General features: G+C 35.3%; 3 protein-coding genes and 1 long non-coding RNA gene across 6 annotated transcripts; 3 read left to right on the top strand and 1 right to left on the bottom strand.

Moving 5' to 3' along the window:
• Positions 1–156: 156 nt before the first annotated feature.
• On the bottom strand, positions 157–931 carry LOC130722922 (uncharacterized). Its single transcript, XM_057573809.1, has one exon. It carries the CDS (start codon positions 762–764, stop codon positions 312–314), a length of 453 nt encoding a protein of 150 aa, XP_057429792.1. The 5' UTR covers positions 765–931; the 3' UTR covers positions 157–311.
• Positions 932–3,781: 2,850 nt separating this feature from the next.
• LOC130724194 (uncharacterized) lies at positions 3,782–8,173 on the top strand. Of its 2 annotated transcripts, XR_009014451.1 has the most exons (4): positions 3,782–3,964; positions 4,041–4,600; positions 4,818–4,923; positions 7,231–8,173. It is a non-coding gene; the product is annotated as an uncharacterized LOC130724194 (long non-coding RNA). The 2 variants fall into 2 exon arrangements; XR_009014450.1 differs by lacking the exon at positions 7,231–8,173 and having other exon boundaries at positions 4,818–5,033.
• Positions 8,174–8,810: 637 nt separating this feature from the next.
• On the top strand, positions 8,811–11,472 carry LOC130724193 (L-type lectin-domain containing receptor kinase VII.1-like). The gene has a single exon (XM_057575366.1). It carries the CDS (start codon positions 8,953–8,955, stop codon positions 11,176–11,178), a length of 2,226 nt encoding a protein of 741 aa, XP_057431349.1. The 5' UTR covers positions 8,811–8,952; the 3' UTR covers positions 11,179–11,472.
• A 3,624-nt stretch (positions 11,473–15,096) lies between these two features.
• Positions 15,097–17,362, top strand: LOC130724577 (3-ketoacyl-CoA synthase 15). 2 transcript variants are annotated; one of them, XM_057575844.1, is made up of 3 exons: positions 15,097–15,492; positions 15,799–16,383; positions 16,721–17,362. In XM_057575844.1, exons 1-3 carry the CDS (start codon positions 15,100–15,102, stop codon positions 17,276–17,278), a joined length of 1,536 nt encoding a protein of 511 aa, XP_057431827.1. In that variant the 5' UTR covers positions 15,097–15,099; the 3' UTR covers positions 17,279–17,362. The 2 variants fall into 2 exon arrangements, with proteins under 2 accessions (XP_057431827.1, XP_057431828.1); XM_057575845.1 differs by lacking the exon at positions 15,097–15,492 and having other exon boundaries at positions 15,793–16,383; positions 16,721–16,876; positions 16,964–17,362.
• Positions 17,363–17,584: the final 222 nt, after the last annotated feature.

The following is a 17,584-nucleotide window of genomic DNA, read 5'->3' as shown; positions in this document are numbered from 1 at the left end:
AACTGACCAAAAGACCATATCCATTCACAACTCTCCAATCCTAAAGATAACAGCAACCATGAAACTTCACACACTCAAAAGTATCACCATCAATGTGGAACAAGCTCTAGCTAAGAAACTACCAAATATAGTATCATTCATTCCCAACATAAGAAATCAACAAAGATACTCAAATTCTTCATTTCTGAGCTAGATTGAATTCAGGAAAAGGTAATTCACAACATAATAATGCACATCTTAAATATCCATTTGATGATAAACATGTGAGATCCGATAATTTTACAGAGTAAATTCAAAATCAAAGCTGAAAATCAATCATACTTCTCTCTCCAAGAGTAAACAAGGAAGAAAACCCATGAAAGCGCCAAGAGAATATCACCAACAGTTTGCCTAAGCCAATCCCAAGCAAGATCCTCCACCTTACGCTCAAAGTAGATCCTCCACATAGCCATGAAGAAATGGAGCAGCGTGCAGCCTTTCGCGAAGAAGTTCTGGAAATCACGATCCCTAACGAAGGAAACCATGAGGAGGAGGAATCCGATGGCGACGAGGAGCAAGCCGGAGAAGGAATCGGAGGTCTTGATGAGAAGCTGGTCGTGAGGAGTGGAGCCGAGAAGCTTGGTCGCCGTCTGAACGCCGTGGCCGAAGGTGTAAACCTCCTTCATGTAGAACATCATGAGGCCTCCACTGGTGATTGCGATCAGAGAGTGAAGAATGCAGATCACGAAAAACGCCGACGACGATGACGACGACGGTGATGCCATTGACGGTGGTGGTGGTGGTTGCTATTTTGAGTTCCGTCGCATCGCGGTGGTGAATGTTAAAACCCTAACCCCTCTTTCTTTCCTCCTCACTCTCACGCGAATCACACACTATACCAATAACAACACCATCGAATCGATGAACGGAAATTAAAATTGAGAAAAATTGATTGCTAGAATTGATTATGCTATGAATCTATCTATATACTATAGAAAAGAATAACTCTGTGAGACCCACTTAGATGAGGTGGCACTCCCAAGTTCACTCTCACTCACCCTCCTCTTTAGCTGACAAGTGTCAAGCTCTAATTCATTTTAACTAATTTATGGCCAGATTAATTTCTCCTTGATTTTATTTTTATGTCCAATCATTGTCAAGCATTCAAATAATCTTGAAATAACTTATTAATTGTTGTTTAATGATTATTTAAACCGTTCATTAATGCTGAATCAAACATCTCCACTCATCACAAATTACTTATGGAATAATCATTCAAAATATTATTTTTTTTCATATATTTTTTTAAAACTATCCTTTAATGCTAAAAACAAATTTTGTCTTTCGTTATACGATTTTTAATATTCCCTTTTCTTATACGTATATTGCATTAATTCATTAATATTCTTATTTCAAAAAAAAATTGTTATACGGATATTTTTTTATGTTGTTCACACCGTTTTTCGCTCCAATTATAACAGTTATATATCTGAAATTAATATTCAAATTTGCTTCGTTCAAAAAAAATCAATATTCAAATTCAAATAGATTAAATCAATCAACCATAATTAATCTTCCATATTTTTTTTCTTTATTTAAAGATAAATTATGCAAGATTTGCTCTAATTGGGATCAACCTGTATACAATGTTACTTTTAATTTTCTTTACAACAAATTAGGAAAAGTCAAGTTTTTATAATCCTATTTTTGTGGAGGAACCCACGTTTTTTTGGTATATGAGGAAACATATATTCGAATAATATCTAAACAATTAATTAAGGTTTGACTAAAATTTTAAAACCTGATTCGTATTTATGAAAAAATGAATTTTTTAAATGAATATCAGAGAAGGATTATTCAATAAGTTTTTAAAAAAAAAAAATCTAATTTTAAGTAATCAGGTGGTTGCATCTATTATGGAAGATAAATTATGCAAGATATGCTCTATTATTGATCAACCAGTATTCAGTGTTACCTTTAATTTTCTTTACAACAACTTATGAAACTTCATTTTTTTCCAATCCTATTTTTTTTTTTGGAGGAAATCCACGTTTTAATGGTAAAAATATGATTAATATTCGAATAAAATCTAAATAATAATGTGAAGAGTTTTATTCTATAATCAAAATAAGTTGGAACAACATAAATTTCGTAGATTAGGAAATCTAATATTGATATATTCACATTACCTTATTTATTTATCATTCTTTCCCCTACATACGGTCTAAATTTCTTTTCCTCTGACCTATTTGTTACTTTGTAGTTTCTAAAAGGTTTGTTAAAAATTTTCAAATTATATACAGTTTATATTTGTATTGGTTACTGATTATTACTCTTATATAAATTTTTTCTTTTGTAGGTTCTATAGCTCAAATATGCTTGATTGACTACAAGATCGGTTATGAAGTTTTTATCATTGATCATGGACTACAACTTCTAATAAGGGTTCATGTTGTTTTCATTGTTATGTTTATCTTATTTCAATTTCAATGTAATGCATTTCTTAAAAATTTGGTTCTTATTACTATTCAAATGTTGACATTGTGAGGTCTATACAACCTCATCAAATTAATATATTTGTTGTGGTTCATTCATCTACATGTTTGTAACATATGTTTGATTGACTACAAGAATCGGTTATGAAGTTTTTATCATTGATCATGGACTACAACTTCTAATAAGGGTTCATGTTGTTTTCATTGTTATGTTTATCTTATTTCAATTTCAATGTAATGCATTTCTTAAAAATTTGGTTCTTATTACTATTCAAATGTTGACATTGTGAGGTCTATACAACCTCATCAAATTAATATATTTGTTGTGGTTCATTCATCTACATATTTGTAACATATGTTTGATTGACTACAAGATCGGTTATGAAGTTTTTATCATTGATCATGGACTACAACTTCTAATAAGGGTTCATGTTGTTTTCATTGTTATGTTTATCTTATTTCAATTTCAATGTAATGCATTTCTTAAAAATTTGGTTCTTATTACTATTCAAATGTTGACATTGTGAGGTCTATACAACCTCATCAAATTAATATATTTGTTGTGGTTCATTCATCTACATGTTTGTAACATATGTTTGGTTTCATATCTGTTCTACTTACTTAAAAGAGCTTAAACTAAGTCAAAACATATTTCTACTGATTCATCTTTAGAATAAATTTAATCGCCGTGCAACGCACAGGTAAAGAACACTAGTTTAATTGATTTTTAGTTTTATTACAGAAATGGTAGTAGTGTGACGTCAGGGAGAGATTCGAGGATAAGGTTCCGGTGGGACCCTGTCTAGGTGCTGATCTTTTGAGAGATTGTCCACGTGGCTTGACACGTGGCGATGTTTTTGAAGTGCCGTCACGGGGAGATTCTGATCTCGCCTCGGTGGAAATTGGATTCTGTGAACTGAAGGATACGTATTTGTCCACTTCTTCTTTTTATATGAGGAAATCTCTTTAATTTAAATTTAAACGTAGATCTGAATGGATTTTCCAAACACACACTTAAGGACTAAAACTATTAACCCTAAAATAAATTTAATTGTTGGTATAGTAAGGAGAATCTCATATCTAACTGATTGCAAGTTCAAACTCTTGTAGTCTATTTGAGAGTCTTTTATATGTATTTTTAAGTCCGACAACTTTCCGTGTCATGGATGACGCACCGTCCTTTAACCTTAAAATTTTGTAACAAAAATAACGTTTATTTTTAAATGCTTAATGTACTGGTAAATGTTATGTATTATATAAATTTCAACTTTAATATGATTTATGCTTAATGTACCGGTAGGAGATTTTCAGGCAACTACCGAGTTGGTTGAGCAGATTATTATCAATCCAAAGAGCTGAGAAAAGTACGAAGACAATTATGGATTTTCTTTATCGGACTCAACTGTGCAGCTCGACTGGGAACACATGTCATACCGAATATGTTCATAGTTTTTGCTTAACGACAAATGGATTTTCTTTGATTGTTTTTGGTAAGTTATATTCTATTCTATACTACACATTATCATTTATCTAAATAATTACAAAATACTTGTTTTACTACTGCAGATGTGATACTCTTTTGAAATGTTAAGGCCTTGGATTACATTTCTCAAGTATTGAAGATTAATTGTTCATCAAAAATGACTCCTGAAGTTCGCTTGAAGGTATGTCAAGATTGGCTTTGATAGTTAGAGCATATAATGATTATAGGATCTCGATCTTAATATAGAAGCTTTCTAGTCAATGAGTTTGTGTTGTTCAAGTTCCGATGCTGTTAAACCACAACGCAACCAACCGGTACCTTCCGCTACCAAGACTCCAAGCTCCGGTATTGTTTCTTCCTTTTCGGTGCCCATTACGTCGTCATCCGCTCTACTCGATGATGATTCTGCCTCTTCGTCTTCCGCCGGTGTTCATGCGCGGACTAAAGATCAGCCTCCAACCAAGCCCCACACAGAAGATCTGTCATGATCCGTTGCACTGGATCCTGACGAGCAGCTCGCATCACCCACGGAAGAGTCGTGGCAGACCATGATCCAGCCAAGCGAAGGGGGAGAGCCACCAGTGCACTAAGATCAGCGTACCCGGAAAGAGCCAATCGATGAGCATAGGCTGAAGATTTTAAGGTTTTGTCCGTATAACACCACTTAGAATACTTTAAAATGAAATAAAACATAACAATATAATTACTAATGCAGAAATTAAACAAATTTTGACCCAATAGTTCTCTTGGACCTTATAGAATACTAGCCCAATATTCTGCTTCTATCATATTGTTTAATTATAACATATGGTTCCGGCTGATATTTATATAAAATCATGTGTCTTTTCTCTTAAATCCAGGTAGCACAACACTAAGAGGCTTTGTGGTCAAGATTTCTACAAGTGCACATGTGGCAAGAACATACACAGTTACTAGGCTTACAGATCAGAGTGTGTACGAGTTAGAGTAAGTCAATTATATTTTTGTGTGTGCAAGCATGTAAAATGAAGTATTTGACTATTTTCTTAGGTTTTCTCAAGCAAGTTTTAATTTTACAATAACATTTGGAAGTTAAATTTTGACATTTTGTGTTAGGTTTCATGATAAATAAATAAATAAAAAGCAGAAAACGGTTACGGTTAATGACTATTATGGAGAAACATGCCAAATTATTTTGGGATATATAAGAGCTAGGGACATAAGCGTTTGGAGGGATTGAAGGGTAAAGATGAGGTTCAAATCCAGGTGAAGAAACTAATTTTCTAACATTACTGATAACTCTAAATTCTCTGTTTGAATGGAAAACAAATCTAGGTGATTGTCTCGTTGGTTTGTAATTTGTTGTTTTCTAGGCTGAGTTTAGTGTTTTTTTGGGTGTTTTGGTTGGTGCTGGTGTGCCATTTATGGGGTTTGTTCATACTTTTTTTTGGATTGGTTGTTGGTTTTGCCATTTGTTTAGTGTGTTCTTTGGTTGGTGTTGAAAGGTTTTTACCACAACTACTTTCAAATCCCTTTCAAGATTCAATTGTAGTATAGTAAAGGGTTTTGTCGTATCCGCAGAGAATTGCTAATACAAATGCCATTCTTTAGTGAAATTACCTAAGCAATGAGTTCATCAAAGGTGGGTTGATTGTTTGGTCAAACGTTACAAAATTAAAGGAAAGAAGTAATAAAACCGGTTGTAATCAAGTTGGGAAAACGGATGGAATCAGAGTTCACCAGTTAACCTCTAAGTATTCTATGATCTCACATATAAACTATGCTCTATGTTTGATTTCATGACACCATGTCTTAACTTCTTCATAGTTCCCTCATGAAAAAGATCATCAACTCACTAACTAATCATCAATTCCTTGAATAATTAAGAAAGCAAGTAGCATTAAACTAAGGTGTTAATTGACTATTGAACTAACCCTATTCCTAGATCTTATATTCAATAGATGAGATTATCTATTTCAGATTCAAGAACAAAGTTCCCACTTAAGCTATCAAATCCAAGATCAAGTTTTAGTTGATCAATCTAAAACTAGCATGAAGAACAAGATAACCCATTGAAATCATCACAAAGAACATGAATTAATACATGAAAATCAAGATGAATATATAGAAGTTAAAAGATTACATCCAATTCCAACACAAAGAGGTTTAACTATCCATTTCCAAGGATGCTTTGAAGCTTACGAAAAGAAAAGAAGAAGAAGAAGATGACCCGTGCCATCGTCGGCGTGTCCCCAGTTCGACAGAAGGTACAAGAGCCCTCTATCTTCCTTCCTTTCTTCCTTTCCTCAAGTTCCCCTCTTTTCCCAAGTGATTAACTCTCATTTTCTGAATGGGTCTCTCTGTTTTTCTGGTTCTGGTTCAGTAAGTTCTCTTTCTGATGGGATTTTGGCCTTTTTATATGAAATTCGTGACACAGGGCGCTCAGCTCTTTTTCCCATGCGCTGAGCTGAATTTGTTTACCTTCACTGATGGTTTTGTCTCCAAACCGTCTCAGACCAGCCGAGCACTCTTAAAATCAGCTCAGCTCTTTTAGGACAGAATCATTCCACTAAAAATCAGCTAAGCACCTTCAAAATCAGCTCAGCTCTTTTAAGACATAACCATTCCACTAAAAATCAGCTTAGCATCTTCAAAATCAGCTCAGCTCTTTTAAGACAGAACCATTTCACCATAAATCAGCTGAGCACCTTTTGGAATAAGCTGAGCTCTTTTGACGCAAAATCTTCAAAATCCTTGGTTTCTTGCATTTGTTCCTCAAATCATCATTCCTACAACAAAAGTTGAGATTGGAATTACATTTTAAACACTTTCTAGCTAGAATTCACTAATCTATAAATTCTTAGCAACAGAGAGTAACTTTGATATAAATTTTCCATAAATCACATAGATAAGTGCCTTAATAACAATGGAAAACTAGGTAAATTTTGCACTTATCAGTTGGTGGCAATGAACATACGGATTGCATTTTGGTGAACCTTCTAGTTAGTTCTTTGCTTTTTATTTTTATTTTTCGTGGTGGCTTGTTTGCTGCTACTCTTTCCCGTTTTTGTATTTGGGTTTAGCACTCCTTGTCTAAGGTTGAATGCAATTCTTTTGCTTACAAAAAAAAAAACTAACAACTAACATTGGTCTGTAAAAAAAAATACCGATTGAAGTATTTCTCTCAAGTTTTGAGATTCAATTTCAGTTTCTCTACTAATATTTATTTCTCTACTAATCATTAGACTTTAAATTATTTATTATTTGTTTCATTATAGCTTTGTTACATTGTAGGGGGACTTGTTGAGCCACTGCCACCAGATGCTAGAAAGAATCAAATTAATCAGGTATGATGATAAAGTATTATTTGTTTCACCCCTTTACTTGTTTTGTCAAAACACACTTGACTCGGGCGAATCTAGGGGCGCTTCACATTGTTAGTTCACAATAGATGAAAGAGGTGTTGATTCGTGATCCGGGTTATGGTTGGGTACATTGAGGCGTGTGTCGGGCGTCGATTTGGTTCATACGTGACATTTCTGGGTCTCAATTTGGATCGCGTCGTTCTCTGTCTCCATCAAGCGAACCACATCCTACCTACAACATTGTTTTGCCCAAAGATTAAGACTTTGATATCGTGGGTGATCAAAGAAAGATTAGGAATACATGATTTTTTATTTTAATTTTATTATTAATTAACTATTTGTGTGGAATTAAAAATGACGTAGATTTAGCCACGTAAGCATTTGCGTGCCACTCAGCACCCTTGCCGGACCTCCGCTCTTCGACGATGACCAAAATCAAAATGTGCACAATCGTAGGAATGAGAATCAAACTTTGTTCCGGTTAGGGACTAAAATCAAATTCACTTACGAACACAGGGACTAATATAATCATTAACCCTTTTTTAAATTAAATTCCTTTTCGACTAATCATGTTTGGTTTTTTTTTTTGATAGACAAATGTTAGTGGTTAGTTGTTAGTAAGTTAGAAATTTCCTTCAAAGTACCCTTCCAGGATTCGAACCCTGGACCTTCCCTTCCCCACCCTTATGTCTCCTAGCTCTTACCACTTGAGCTAATCCTCGGTGTATAGGCGGATATTTAGGCTTCTATGCCGGCTATGATTTAATCTATTTGATGTTTCGTTCAAAAAAAAGAAGTAGCTGCTCAATTATCTTGCTTAGACAAAATCAAATGAGAGATATTATACATGATTACTTTTATGCCATGTTGTGTCCTTTTCATGACAATATATATGAAGAATTTCAAATTTAGCATTTTTTATAGAAAAATATAGATCAACCAAACATGATTAGTCTTAATCTTTTATTCCTACGTAATTTTTAACATGATAACTTTTATATTTTTCTATAAAAAATGCTAAATTTGAAATTCTCCATATATTGTCATGAAAAGGACACAATATGGCATAAAAGTAATCATGTATACTATCTCTCATTTGATTTTGTCTAAGCAAGATAATTTGGCAGTTACTTCTTTTTTTTTTTAACGAAACATCAAATAGATTAAATCATAGCCAGCATAGAAGCCTAAATATCCGCCTGAAGAAGGCCATACAAATCCGGATGACTACTTCATTCTTAAAAAAAAAATTAATTAGTTATTTTATCTTCACCGTCAAAAAAAATCTTATTTTATCTTCATTAGACCATGTTTGGTCATTTCGTGACATGTCGATAATTAAACTAATATATATTTTCCGTTTTTTCAAATTTTAAAATTTTCATTCTAACTACAAGGATCGGATACACTATATTTCGTAATCAATAATGTGTTGGTTTATCAAGAGAAACATACAACTGTTTCGATTTCGGTGCTTCATGAATGAATGATGTGATTCATCAAATAAATAAAAGAGTCTTTCTTTCATGAAGCCTCTTACTAGATAGGAACTACACCATTTGAGCACTGATTTCATGAAATTTAAAATTAAGAATCCAAATTCAAATCTAATAGAGTTTACTTTTATGTTGTTGAAAACAACATAAAATTAATGTTAATTGCGAAAGGTAAACGCTTATCTTGTCAGCTGCAATGGTTGACCAAAGAACCTTCAACTAGTACCACCACGGTTTTTCACTCCAAGTTTTCTCAACCCTCTGTTTCATTCATCAATGACAACACCCTCCTCTGTTTCTTCTCCGCCGCAAAAATGACCACAAACAATCACATGCAACCGCTTCCACCGTTTCTCCTCTCTTTCTTCCTCCTCTTCAGCTCAATATCCGCCATTGAATTCATCTTCAACGGCTTCAACAACGCTTCTGATGTCTTACTCTTCGGCAATGCCACCGTTGATTCTCGTATTCTCACCCTCACACACCATCAAAGATTTTCCATTGGCCGTGCTCTGTTCCCTGCAAAAATCGCCACCAAAAAACCAAACTCTTCTTATGTCTACCCTTTCTCCACTTCCTTCATCTTCACCATGGCGCCATTTGCAAACACACTTCCCGGGCATGGCTTAGTTTTCATCTTCACTCCGGTTACTGGAATCCAAGGTACCAGCTCAGCTCAGCATCTGGGTTTGTTTAACCTCAGCAACAATGGTAGTCCCAGCAACCATGTGTTTGGTGTTGAGTTCGATGTGTTCATGAACCAGGAGTTCAATGATTTGAATGCTAACCATGTTGGGGTTGACATGAATTCTCTCAAGTCTGTTTTCTCCCATGATGCTGGGTATTGGCCAGAGGATAGGAAAAGTGAAGATGATAAGTCTTTTAAGGAGTTGATGCTCAACAATGGTGAAAACTACCAGGTTTGGATTGATTATGAAGATTCTATGCTTAATGTTACCATGGCAAAGGTTGGTGTGAAAAGGCCTAGCAGGCCATTGATGAATGTTTCTCTGAACTTGTCTGAAGTTTTTGTAGATGAGATGTTTGTTGGATTTACTAGTGCAACTGGGCAGTTGGTTGAAAGTCACAAGATTCTGGCTTGGAGTTTTAGCAATACAAATTTTTCGTTGAGTGAAGAACTTGTTACTACTGGGTTACCTTCTTTTGTTCTTCCACAGACTTCAATTGTTCAGTCTAAGGGGTTTGCTGCAGGAGTTACCATTGGAGTTTGCTTTTTTGTTTGTCTACTGGTTTTGTTGGCACTGTTTTTGATTCAGAGGAGGCGAAGGATGATAAGGAAGAGAAATGAAATGGAAGATTGGGAATTGGAGTATTGGCCACACAGAATGACATATGAAGAAATAGAAGCAGCCACAAAGATGTTCTCTGAGGAAAACGTGATTGGAGTTGGAGGGAATGGGAAGGTGTACAAGGGTGTTTTAGGAGGAGGGGAAGAGGTAGCTGTGAAACGCATTTCTCATGAAAACGATGGCGTTCGAGAATTTCTTGCAGAAATTTCGAGCCTTGGGAGATTGAAGCAAAGGAATTTGGTGGGGTTGAGAGGCTGGTGCAAGAAAGACATGGGGAATTTCTTGTTAGTTTATGAATACATGGAAAATGGAAGCTTAGACAAGAGGGTGTTTGATTGTGATGAAAGCAAGATGTTAGGTCTTGAAGACAGGACAAGGATTATTAAAGATGTGGCTTCTGCTATCATGTACTTGCATGAGGGTTGGGAAGTCAAAGTAGTGCATAGGGACATCAAGGCCAGCAATGTCTTATTGGATAGGGATATGAATGGAAGGTTGGGGGATTTCGGGTTAGCGCGAATGCACAACCATGATCATGTTGCTAGCACAACAAAATTGGTTGGGACAGTGGGGTACATGGCTCCTGAAGTGATCAAAACCGGACGAGCTTCAACTCGTACTGATGTTTACATGTTTGGCATCTTGGTTCTAGAAGTCATGTGTGGAAGGAGGCCTCTAGAAGAAGGTAAGCCACCTTTGGTGGAGTGGGTATGGAAGCAAATGGTAGAAGGGGAACTTGTGAATGCAATTGATGAAACGCTAAGGGCTAAAGAAGAGTTCAGTGTACAAGAAATGGAGAGGGTGCTGCACTTGGGTTTGTTGTGTGCATACCCTGAACCAAAAGCCAGGCCAACAATGAGGCAAGTGTTGAATATTTTAGAGGGGAAGAATGAGGGAGAGGACTCAGAAATTGAGAATATGGACACCTATTTGCTCAACCAGTTGAATTCAAGGGATCTAATTTCCGAGTATTCCCAGTATTTTTGCTTTTCAACACACCCAACTCTTGAGGATATTAATTTATCTTCCTCAATGTCCTCTTGGTCCAAATCTTCAATTGGTGGCAGGTGAAACTGTGTCATGAATGACACAATGTGGCTATACTAGTATTGGATTCATTTTCTGGCAGGAGTTGGAAATTTGGAATTTGAGCTACTAGGGCCTAACGGCGGAGAAGCTTTCAGATTTTTTTAGCAAATTCATTTATGATTTTATTATCTTCTCTGATTGGCTTTGTAGAAGGGAAATTTTTCCCCACTGTTAAGACATTTTTTCAGCTTTGAATTTTTTATTGTACAGCATATACCATAGCATGAATGGTAATAATGAAGGATTGCAATGCAACCTAGTGTGATTTTTATCTCATATGCTTGATTCCCTCTGCTACTTTGACCCAACTCTTGGCCAAACCAAACTCTATCCTGATAAGGCAACTGTGGATACTATCACAAAAGGAATCTGTTTGTTAATTTTCCAAACGCCATCATAAGACTTTTGGGTTAACGTAAGGTTTCTGTAATCATATATGATAGGTGTTGTTTGGTGGGAAGTTTGTCTGCAATCGCTGAGTGTGCATCTAATAAGCATTGACAATTTCACTTGTCAGCTGAGAACTCAAATCACAAAAATGGAGTGATTTGTGAACGAGCTGGCGTTGCATAATCTTACAGCTTGTTTATATCAACTTGAATCAATTCTGATTTCTGAAACTATAAGCTAATAACCTAAACTTCTTTCCCGAATTGATCTGAACTTTAGAATGAATTATAGGAGGATTTATAAGCATGCACTTAACATGTTTGGATCAACTTATTTTGTCTCATAATCAATTCTGTCATCGAGAACAAACTCACATAAGTTTCTTCCGAGAATTGATTTTGGGTTTAGAATCAAATTATAGAAGAGTTTACAAACATGCATGCTATTAAAATTTCTTCTTTAGGGGGAATAGATTAATATCCTGACAGCTGGTGTGTCAATTCTGCGGCTTTAGCCAACCCGCAAACAATTTTCTTCTTTCTTCACTCGTTTTTCTGACGAGGCATTCTAATAAAAAAATTAATTTTGAATGTTTTCATGGACCTCCACTATATATACATCATTGTGAGCAACTCAAAGGAATCTTGATTGAGCCAGAGATCAAAGGTTAGCAGACAAGATGTGAGAAACTCAAAATTTATATGATTATAAAAATCACATATCATGTTATGTGGATTGGTTACCGCCAAATCAATAATCATTGTCTCTATTATCAAATGGATGCATACCAAATTCTCCACCACATTGGTTATTTACTGGAAAACATTGTTTCTTTTTCATTCATCATGTGAGATAACTCAGATAGGAGGAAGTGAGCATATATCTAAAGTTTTTAGTACTCACTCAAAAGGGAGAGAATTCATACCTATTGTTTTGATTTGTCATGAATTCAAAAGGGAGAGAATGTCATATGTTAAACAAACATTATCAAGTTGAAATTGTTTATTCTTATGGTGAATCTAGGAGACTTCCTTAATTTGTTCGGAACTACATTGGCTTTCTAAGCATATGATGCACTACAAATAAATTAAATGGAGATCTTGGGGTCAATGTGATTTGTGCAAATGAAAGCATCCAGCTAAATTGACAGAAAGAAAATGATAAACAAAGGGCGTTAGGGCGGAAAGGCAATGTATATACTATATAGTCTTCAAGAATGATGAGGATTGAGTTATTGTTTTTTTGAAATTGATGACAAATGAAAGTGACCAATGAATATAAAAATAATGTTGAATAAAGAGAAAGTTGACAAAATAGTATGTGTGAATTGAAAGTCTTTATTTTCGAGTTTAATGGATATGCACAGACAGTGTAAAATAGTTTTACACAGTCATCCAATCAAAGCATGCCACATAGGAGAGATAATTACATTTGACTTTAATTTTAATTAAAAGAATAATATATTTTCTGATTTGGCGGAATTCAATTGGATGTCTGTGTAAAACTATTTTACACTGTCAGTGTATATCCATTAAACTCTTGTTTTTCTACTTAATATTTTCCAACAAATAAAAAAGGTTGTCTAAATGACCTATAGTAAAAATTAGGTTAAATCACCCCATACTTTAGTGTACCAATCATATTATAACATGTGTTCTTATATTTTCCACCTCACTTAATTAACCTATTTTATTTTAAATTTTCATAATATATATTTTATTAAATAATTTAATTGCAGAATGATCCTATCAATTTAGATAATAACATATGATTCATTTTTTAAAAAAACATAAAATCCCTAATCCCTATTTTCTTCCATCTTTCTTCTCTGTTCGTCTTCTCCGTGGAAGCAATTGTGATCTGTGTGTTTACAGAATTGTGGACTTGTGGTTACATACAACCACCCCCTTGTGATAATTGCATAAGTGCCGAAGCAATTTGCCTCTTGATTTTTTTATTGAAAAACAATCAATAATACACACAACATACACAGCTTTTTAGCCTCACCTAATTGTTGTTTCAAATTCTGTGTACAAAGTATGAATCGAAATCAATTTATAAGGGCTGGTATCATCTCGATCAGAGTTTCAAACGATGGCCTAACACACAACATTTTGCCTCTCTATAAAAAGAGGACCAAAACTGAAGAATACACACAGCAACATTTTTCCCAATTATAGGAGTACTCAAACGTATCGTGGGACTCTCACAAATCATCAACCAAATAAATGAAGTTCAAGCAGAAGAACACAAACTAAAGTAAAGGAACAATAAACAACGAATATTGCTTCCGAGGAGAAGAGCGTACAGAGAAGAAAGTTGGAAGAAAAATGAGGATTAGAGATTCTCTGTTTTTTAGAAAAGGGCTATATGTTATTATCTAAATTGAAAGATTTATTATGCAATTAAATTATTTAATAAGATAAATATTATGAAAATGTAAAATAAAATAGTTTAATTAAGTGAGGTGGAAAATATAAGATCACATGTTATAATATAATTGGTACACCTAAGTATGGGGTGATTTAACACAATTTTTACTATGTGTCATTTAGACAACCCCTTATCTTCACAAGTGAGCTCTTGTTAACTTGATAACTAAATCCTGTGCACTCTATTTATAAAATAGGTGCCTATAAAATAAACATTCATTTGAAATTATTCAATTCCAATACGAGTAATCAAGGCTACTCATACTACACTTTTTTAATAAAATCAATGCATATTCTTTTTTAATGAGTTGCATACCCTTTTTTTTTTTAGCCTTTTTAAGAACTCTTGTAACACTATTTCTTTTTTCAGTTCAAACCAGGGTACCCACTGCTAGATTGATCCTCACGGTTAGTGCTAACATAAAATGGTAAGCGGATAAAAACAAAAGTGCTTCATCCCCATTAGAGATTATAAAACCTCTGGTCTCTGCTTGTAATATCTTCATGACTATTTGGGCCTGGCCCATCTCCGTGTTTGGTTTTCAAATCAATACCTTCGACCAGAAAAAAAAAACCTCTAGTCTCATGGTTACGAAACGAGGTGAGTAACAATCACGTCATACCTCGTGATTTTCTTGTTACACTAGATGGTGCAATATGGTTTATGTTACACTAGATTTTTTAATTTGTTGCTAATAATTAAACTGATTAACGGAATTTTAATTATCAAACAAATAGGATGAAATTAATTTGTTCCTCATGCACACAATTTCAATGTGCTACAAATCTGCTGCTCATGGGCATTCATGCACATCATGCCTATTCTGTTTGCATTAATTCTACGTAAAATCCTTAGCACCATTTATCATACCAAGCATTCTGTTTCTCCAACCGAGAGAGAACACTAATCCTTATATATGTATATCCCATCAAGCTTCTTTGCCTTCCACCATTTCTCAAACATTGCTATTTTACTTTCAAGCTCAGCATGATCAACAAGTTCATATAGTTGTTGCTTTATATTTTCTGCCACTTGTTTCTTCAATCAACATTACTCATTTTACAACAGAAATTTCCCCCAATGTCACAAGAAAATGCAGAGTTTTCCACAGAGATTGTGGAGAGGGGTGTTGAGAACTCTGGCCCAAATGCTGGTTCTCTTTCTTTCTCAGTGAGAGTTCGGCCAAGACTCCCAGATTTCCTGAGTTCTGTCAATCTAAAATATGTTAAATTGGGTTATGGCTACCTCATTAGCCATCGCTTGTACTTATTGCTAGCTCCACCTCTCCTTGCAGCCTTGATCACTCGTTTTGGAAAGCTCACTTGGGAAGACCTCTGTGACAACTGTGGCCTCACAGAGGCTCTATTTATATCAGGACTATTGTGCCTCATGCTATATTTTTATATTGATTCAACACCTCGCTCTACCTATTTGCTTGACTTTTCATGCTTTCGCCCTTCAAATGAATACAAGGTAAACAAAACACACACTCTATAGTCAACTAGTTCTCACTCTTTCACATCCTAAAAGTGTGAATGACTATTTATTACTTTCATGTCAATGTAAGTGCATATTTGGAACCCCTCTACAATTGAACAATTCTGGAGAGAAGGTTCAGGATTTCAGAATTAATTCTTATGAAGGAGAAATGATCCAAACATGCAATAAGTAGCTTAAAATTGTAGATTGTTTAGTTCTTTGGCATTTAGAGAATGTAGGCCTATTTATGATTTATGTATATCCAATGTTTGCATATATCTAATGGGACTATTTATGCAGATATCTAAGGCAGAGTTCATTGAGTTAGCTAAGAAGTCTGGGAATTTCAATGACACTGCAATTGAGATTCAGGAACGAGTTCTTAAGAAATCTGGCATAGGTGATGAGACTTACATGCCAAAAGGTGTTTTTCGCCCTGGTTACAGAACCTCACTCAAGGATGGCCGGCAAGAAGCATCCATGGTGATGTTTGGTGCAGTGAAGGACCTTCTTGCTGCAACAAAAGTAAAACCAAAGGATATCAGGATCCTCATAGTAAACTGTGGAATACTAAACACCACCCCATCACTCTCATCAATGATCATAAACCATTTCAAGATGAGGCATGACATTCAGAGCTTTAACCTTGGCGGGATGGGCTGTGCTGCTGGAATCACAGCCATTGATCTAGCTAAAGACCTCCTAGATGCCTATCCAAGCTCTTATGCTCTTGTAGTGAGCACAGAAGCTGTGAGCTACACATGGTACAGTGGCAATGACACTGACATGCTACTCCCCAATTGCTTCTTCAGAATGGGGGCTGCCGCCATCATGCTCTCTAATTTCCGCCTAGATAGATGGCGTGCCAAATATGAACTCAAACAGGTATATACATGTTTAGATTTCGGTTGAACTCAATGTCAAACAGTAGTGTGCGTTAAAATATGTGAAATCGAGTACATATTATCATTACTTTAATACGAACTCAAACACATACATATCTATTTAGATTTCCGTTGAACTCATTGTCAAACAGGTAGTATGAGTTATATGTAAAATCACATTTGCATACTTCAAACATAGAGACATTTGCATACTTCAAACATAGAAACAAACACATACTATATGCTACAAGTTCAAACCTTCTCAATATCAATACACCTTGAAGTCCCATGTTTCTCCATCTGTGAATTCTAACAAACATTATCAATGCATGTTGCAGCTGGTTCGAACTCACAAAGGAATGGACAACAAAAGCTACCAAAGCATACGACTAAAGGAAGACAGTGAAGGAAGGAAGGGAATTTCCGTGAGCAAAGATGTGATTGAAGTTGGAGGCAATGCACTGAAGGATAACATCACCACACTTGGCCCTCTGGTTCTGCCAGTTTCAGAGCAGTTTCACTTCTTCACCAACTTGGTATTCAGAAGGAAGAAAACGAAGCCATACATTCCAGATTACAAGCTTGCATTCGAGCATGTGTGTATTGTGGCAACGAGCAAGAAGGTGCTGGATGAGGTGCAGAAGAATCTGGAGCTGATGGAGGAGTACATGGAAGCATCGAGGAAGACGCTGGAGCGGTTTGGCAACACTTCGAGCAGTAGCAACTGGTATGAGCTTGCGTATCTTGAGTTTGAAGAAAGGGTCAAGAAGGGTGATCGGGTTTGTCAGATAGCTGCTGGGTCTGGTTTCATGTGTAACAGTGTTGTTTGGAAGGCGCTTAAGAATGTTGGGAGACCAAACCAGAGTCCTTGGATTCAAGAGGATAATGAGTCCTAAACCATGCACCTTGCTTAGGAAACAACCTTATTGGGATTCCACATGTGTCCACATTATGAACAATGTAGGAAAAAAAACATAAATTAAATAAAGACATGGATCATCAATGAAGAAAAATTAGAATGGTTTGAATTCTGGCTGTACTGAGAGTAATGCATCAAATTTGGTGTCCTTTGAACTATGAATCAAACCTTAATATGATAAGAGAGATGATGATGTAAACGAATCAAAACATTTTAAGTATGTTAGAGATTTATCAATCACATTGCACTCTCACAATTAATTATTCATTGTTTGATGCTATTA

This window comes from Lotus japonicus, chromosome 6 (assembly GCF_012489685.1).
Source record: "Lotus japonicus ecotype B-129 chromosome 6, LjGifu_v1.2".
NCBI lineage: Eukaryota > Viridiplantae > Streptophyta > Magnoliopsida > Fabales > Fabaceae > Lotus > Lotus japonicus.
The sequence above is the reverse complement of the archived record's forward strand: the minus strand, read 5'-3'. Positions and strand labels throughout refer to the sequence as shown.

Bases quoted from the DNA above. Each gene is read 5' to 3' on its own strand.
- LOC130722922 (XM_057573809.1), bottom strand. From the start codon at position 764: ATGGCATCACCGTCGTCGTCATCGTCGTCGGCGTTTTTCGTGATCTGC.
- LOC130724193 (XM_057575366.1), top strand. From the start codon at position 8,953: ATGTTAATTGCGAAAGGTAAACGCTTATCTTGTCAGCTGCAATGGTTG.
- LOC130724577 (XM_057575844.1), top strand. From the start codon at position 15,100: ATGTCACAAGAAAATGCAGAGTTTTCCACAGAGATTGTGGAGAGGGGT. The intron at 15,493-15,798 runs GTAAACAAAACA...CTATTTATGCAG, and splicing joins GCCCTTCAAATGAATACAAG to ATATCTAAGGCAGAGTTCAT. The intron at 16,384-16,720 runs GTATATACATGT...TGCATGTTGCAG, and splicing joins CCAAATATGAACTCAAACAG to CTGGTTCGAACTCACAAAGG.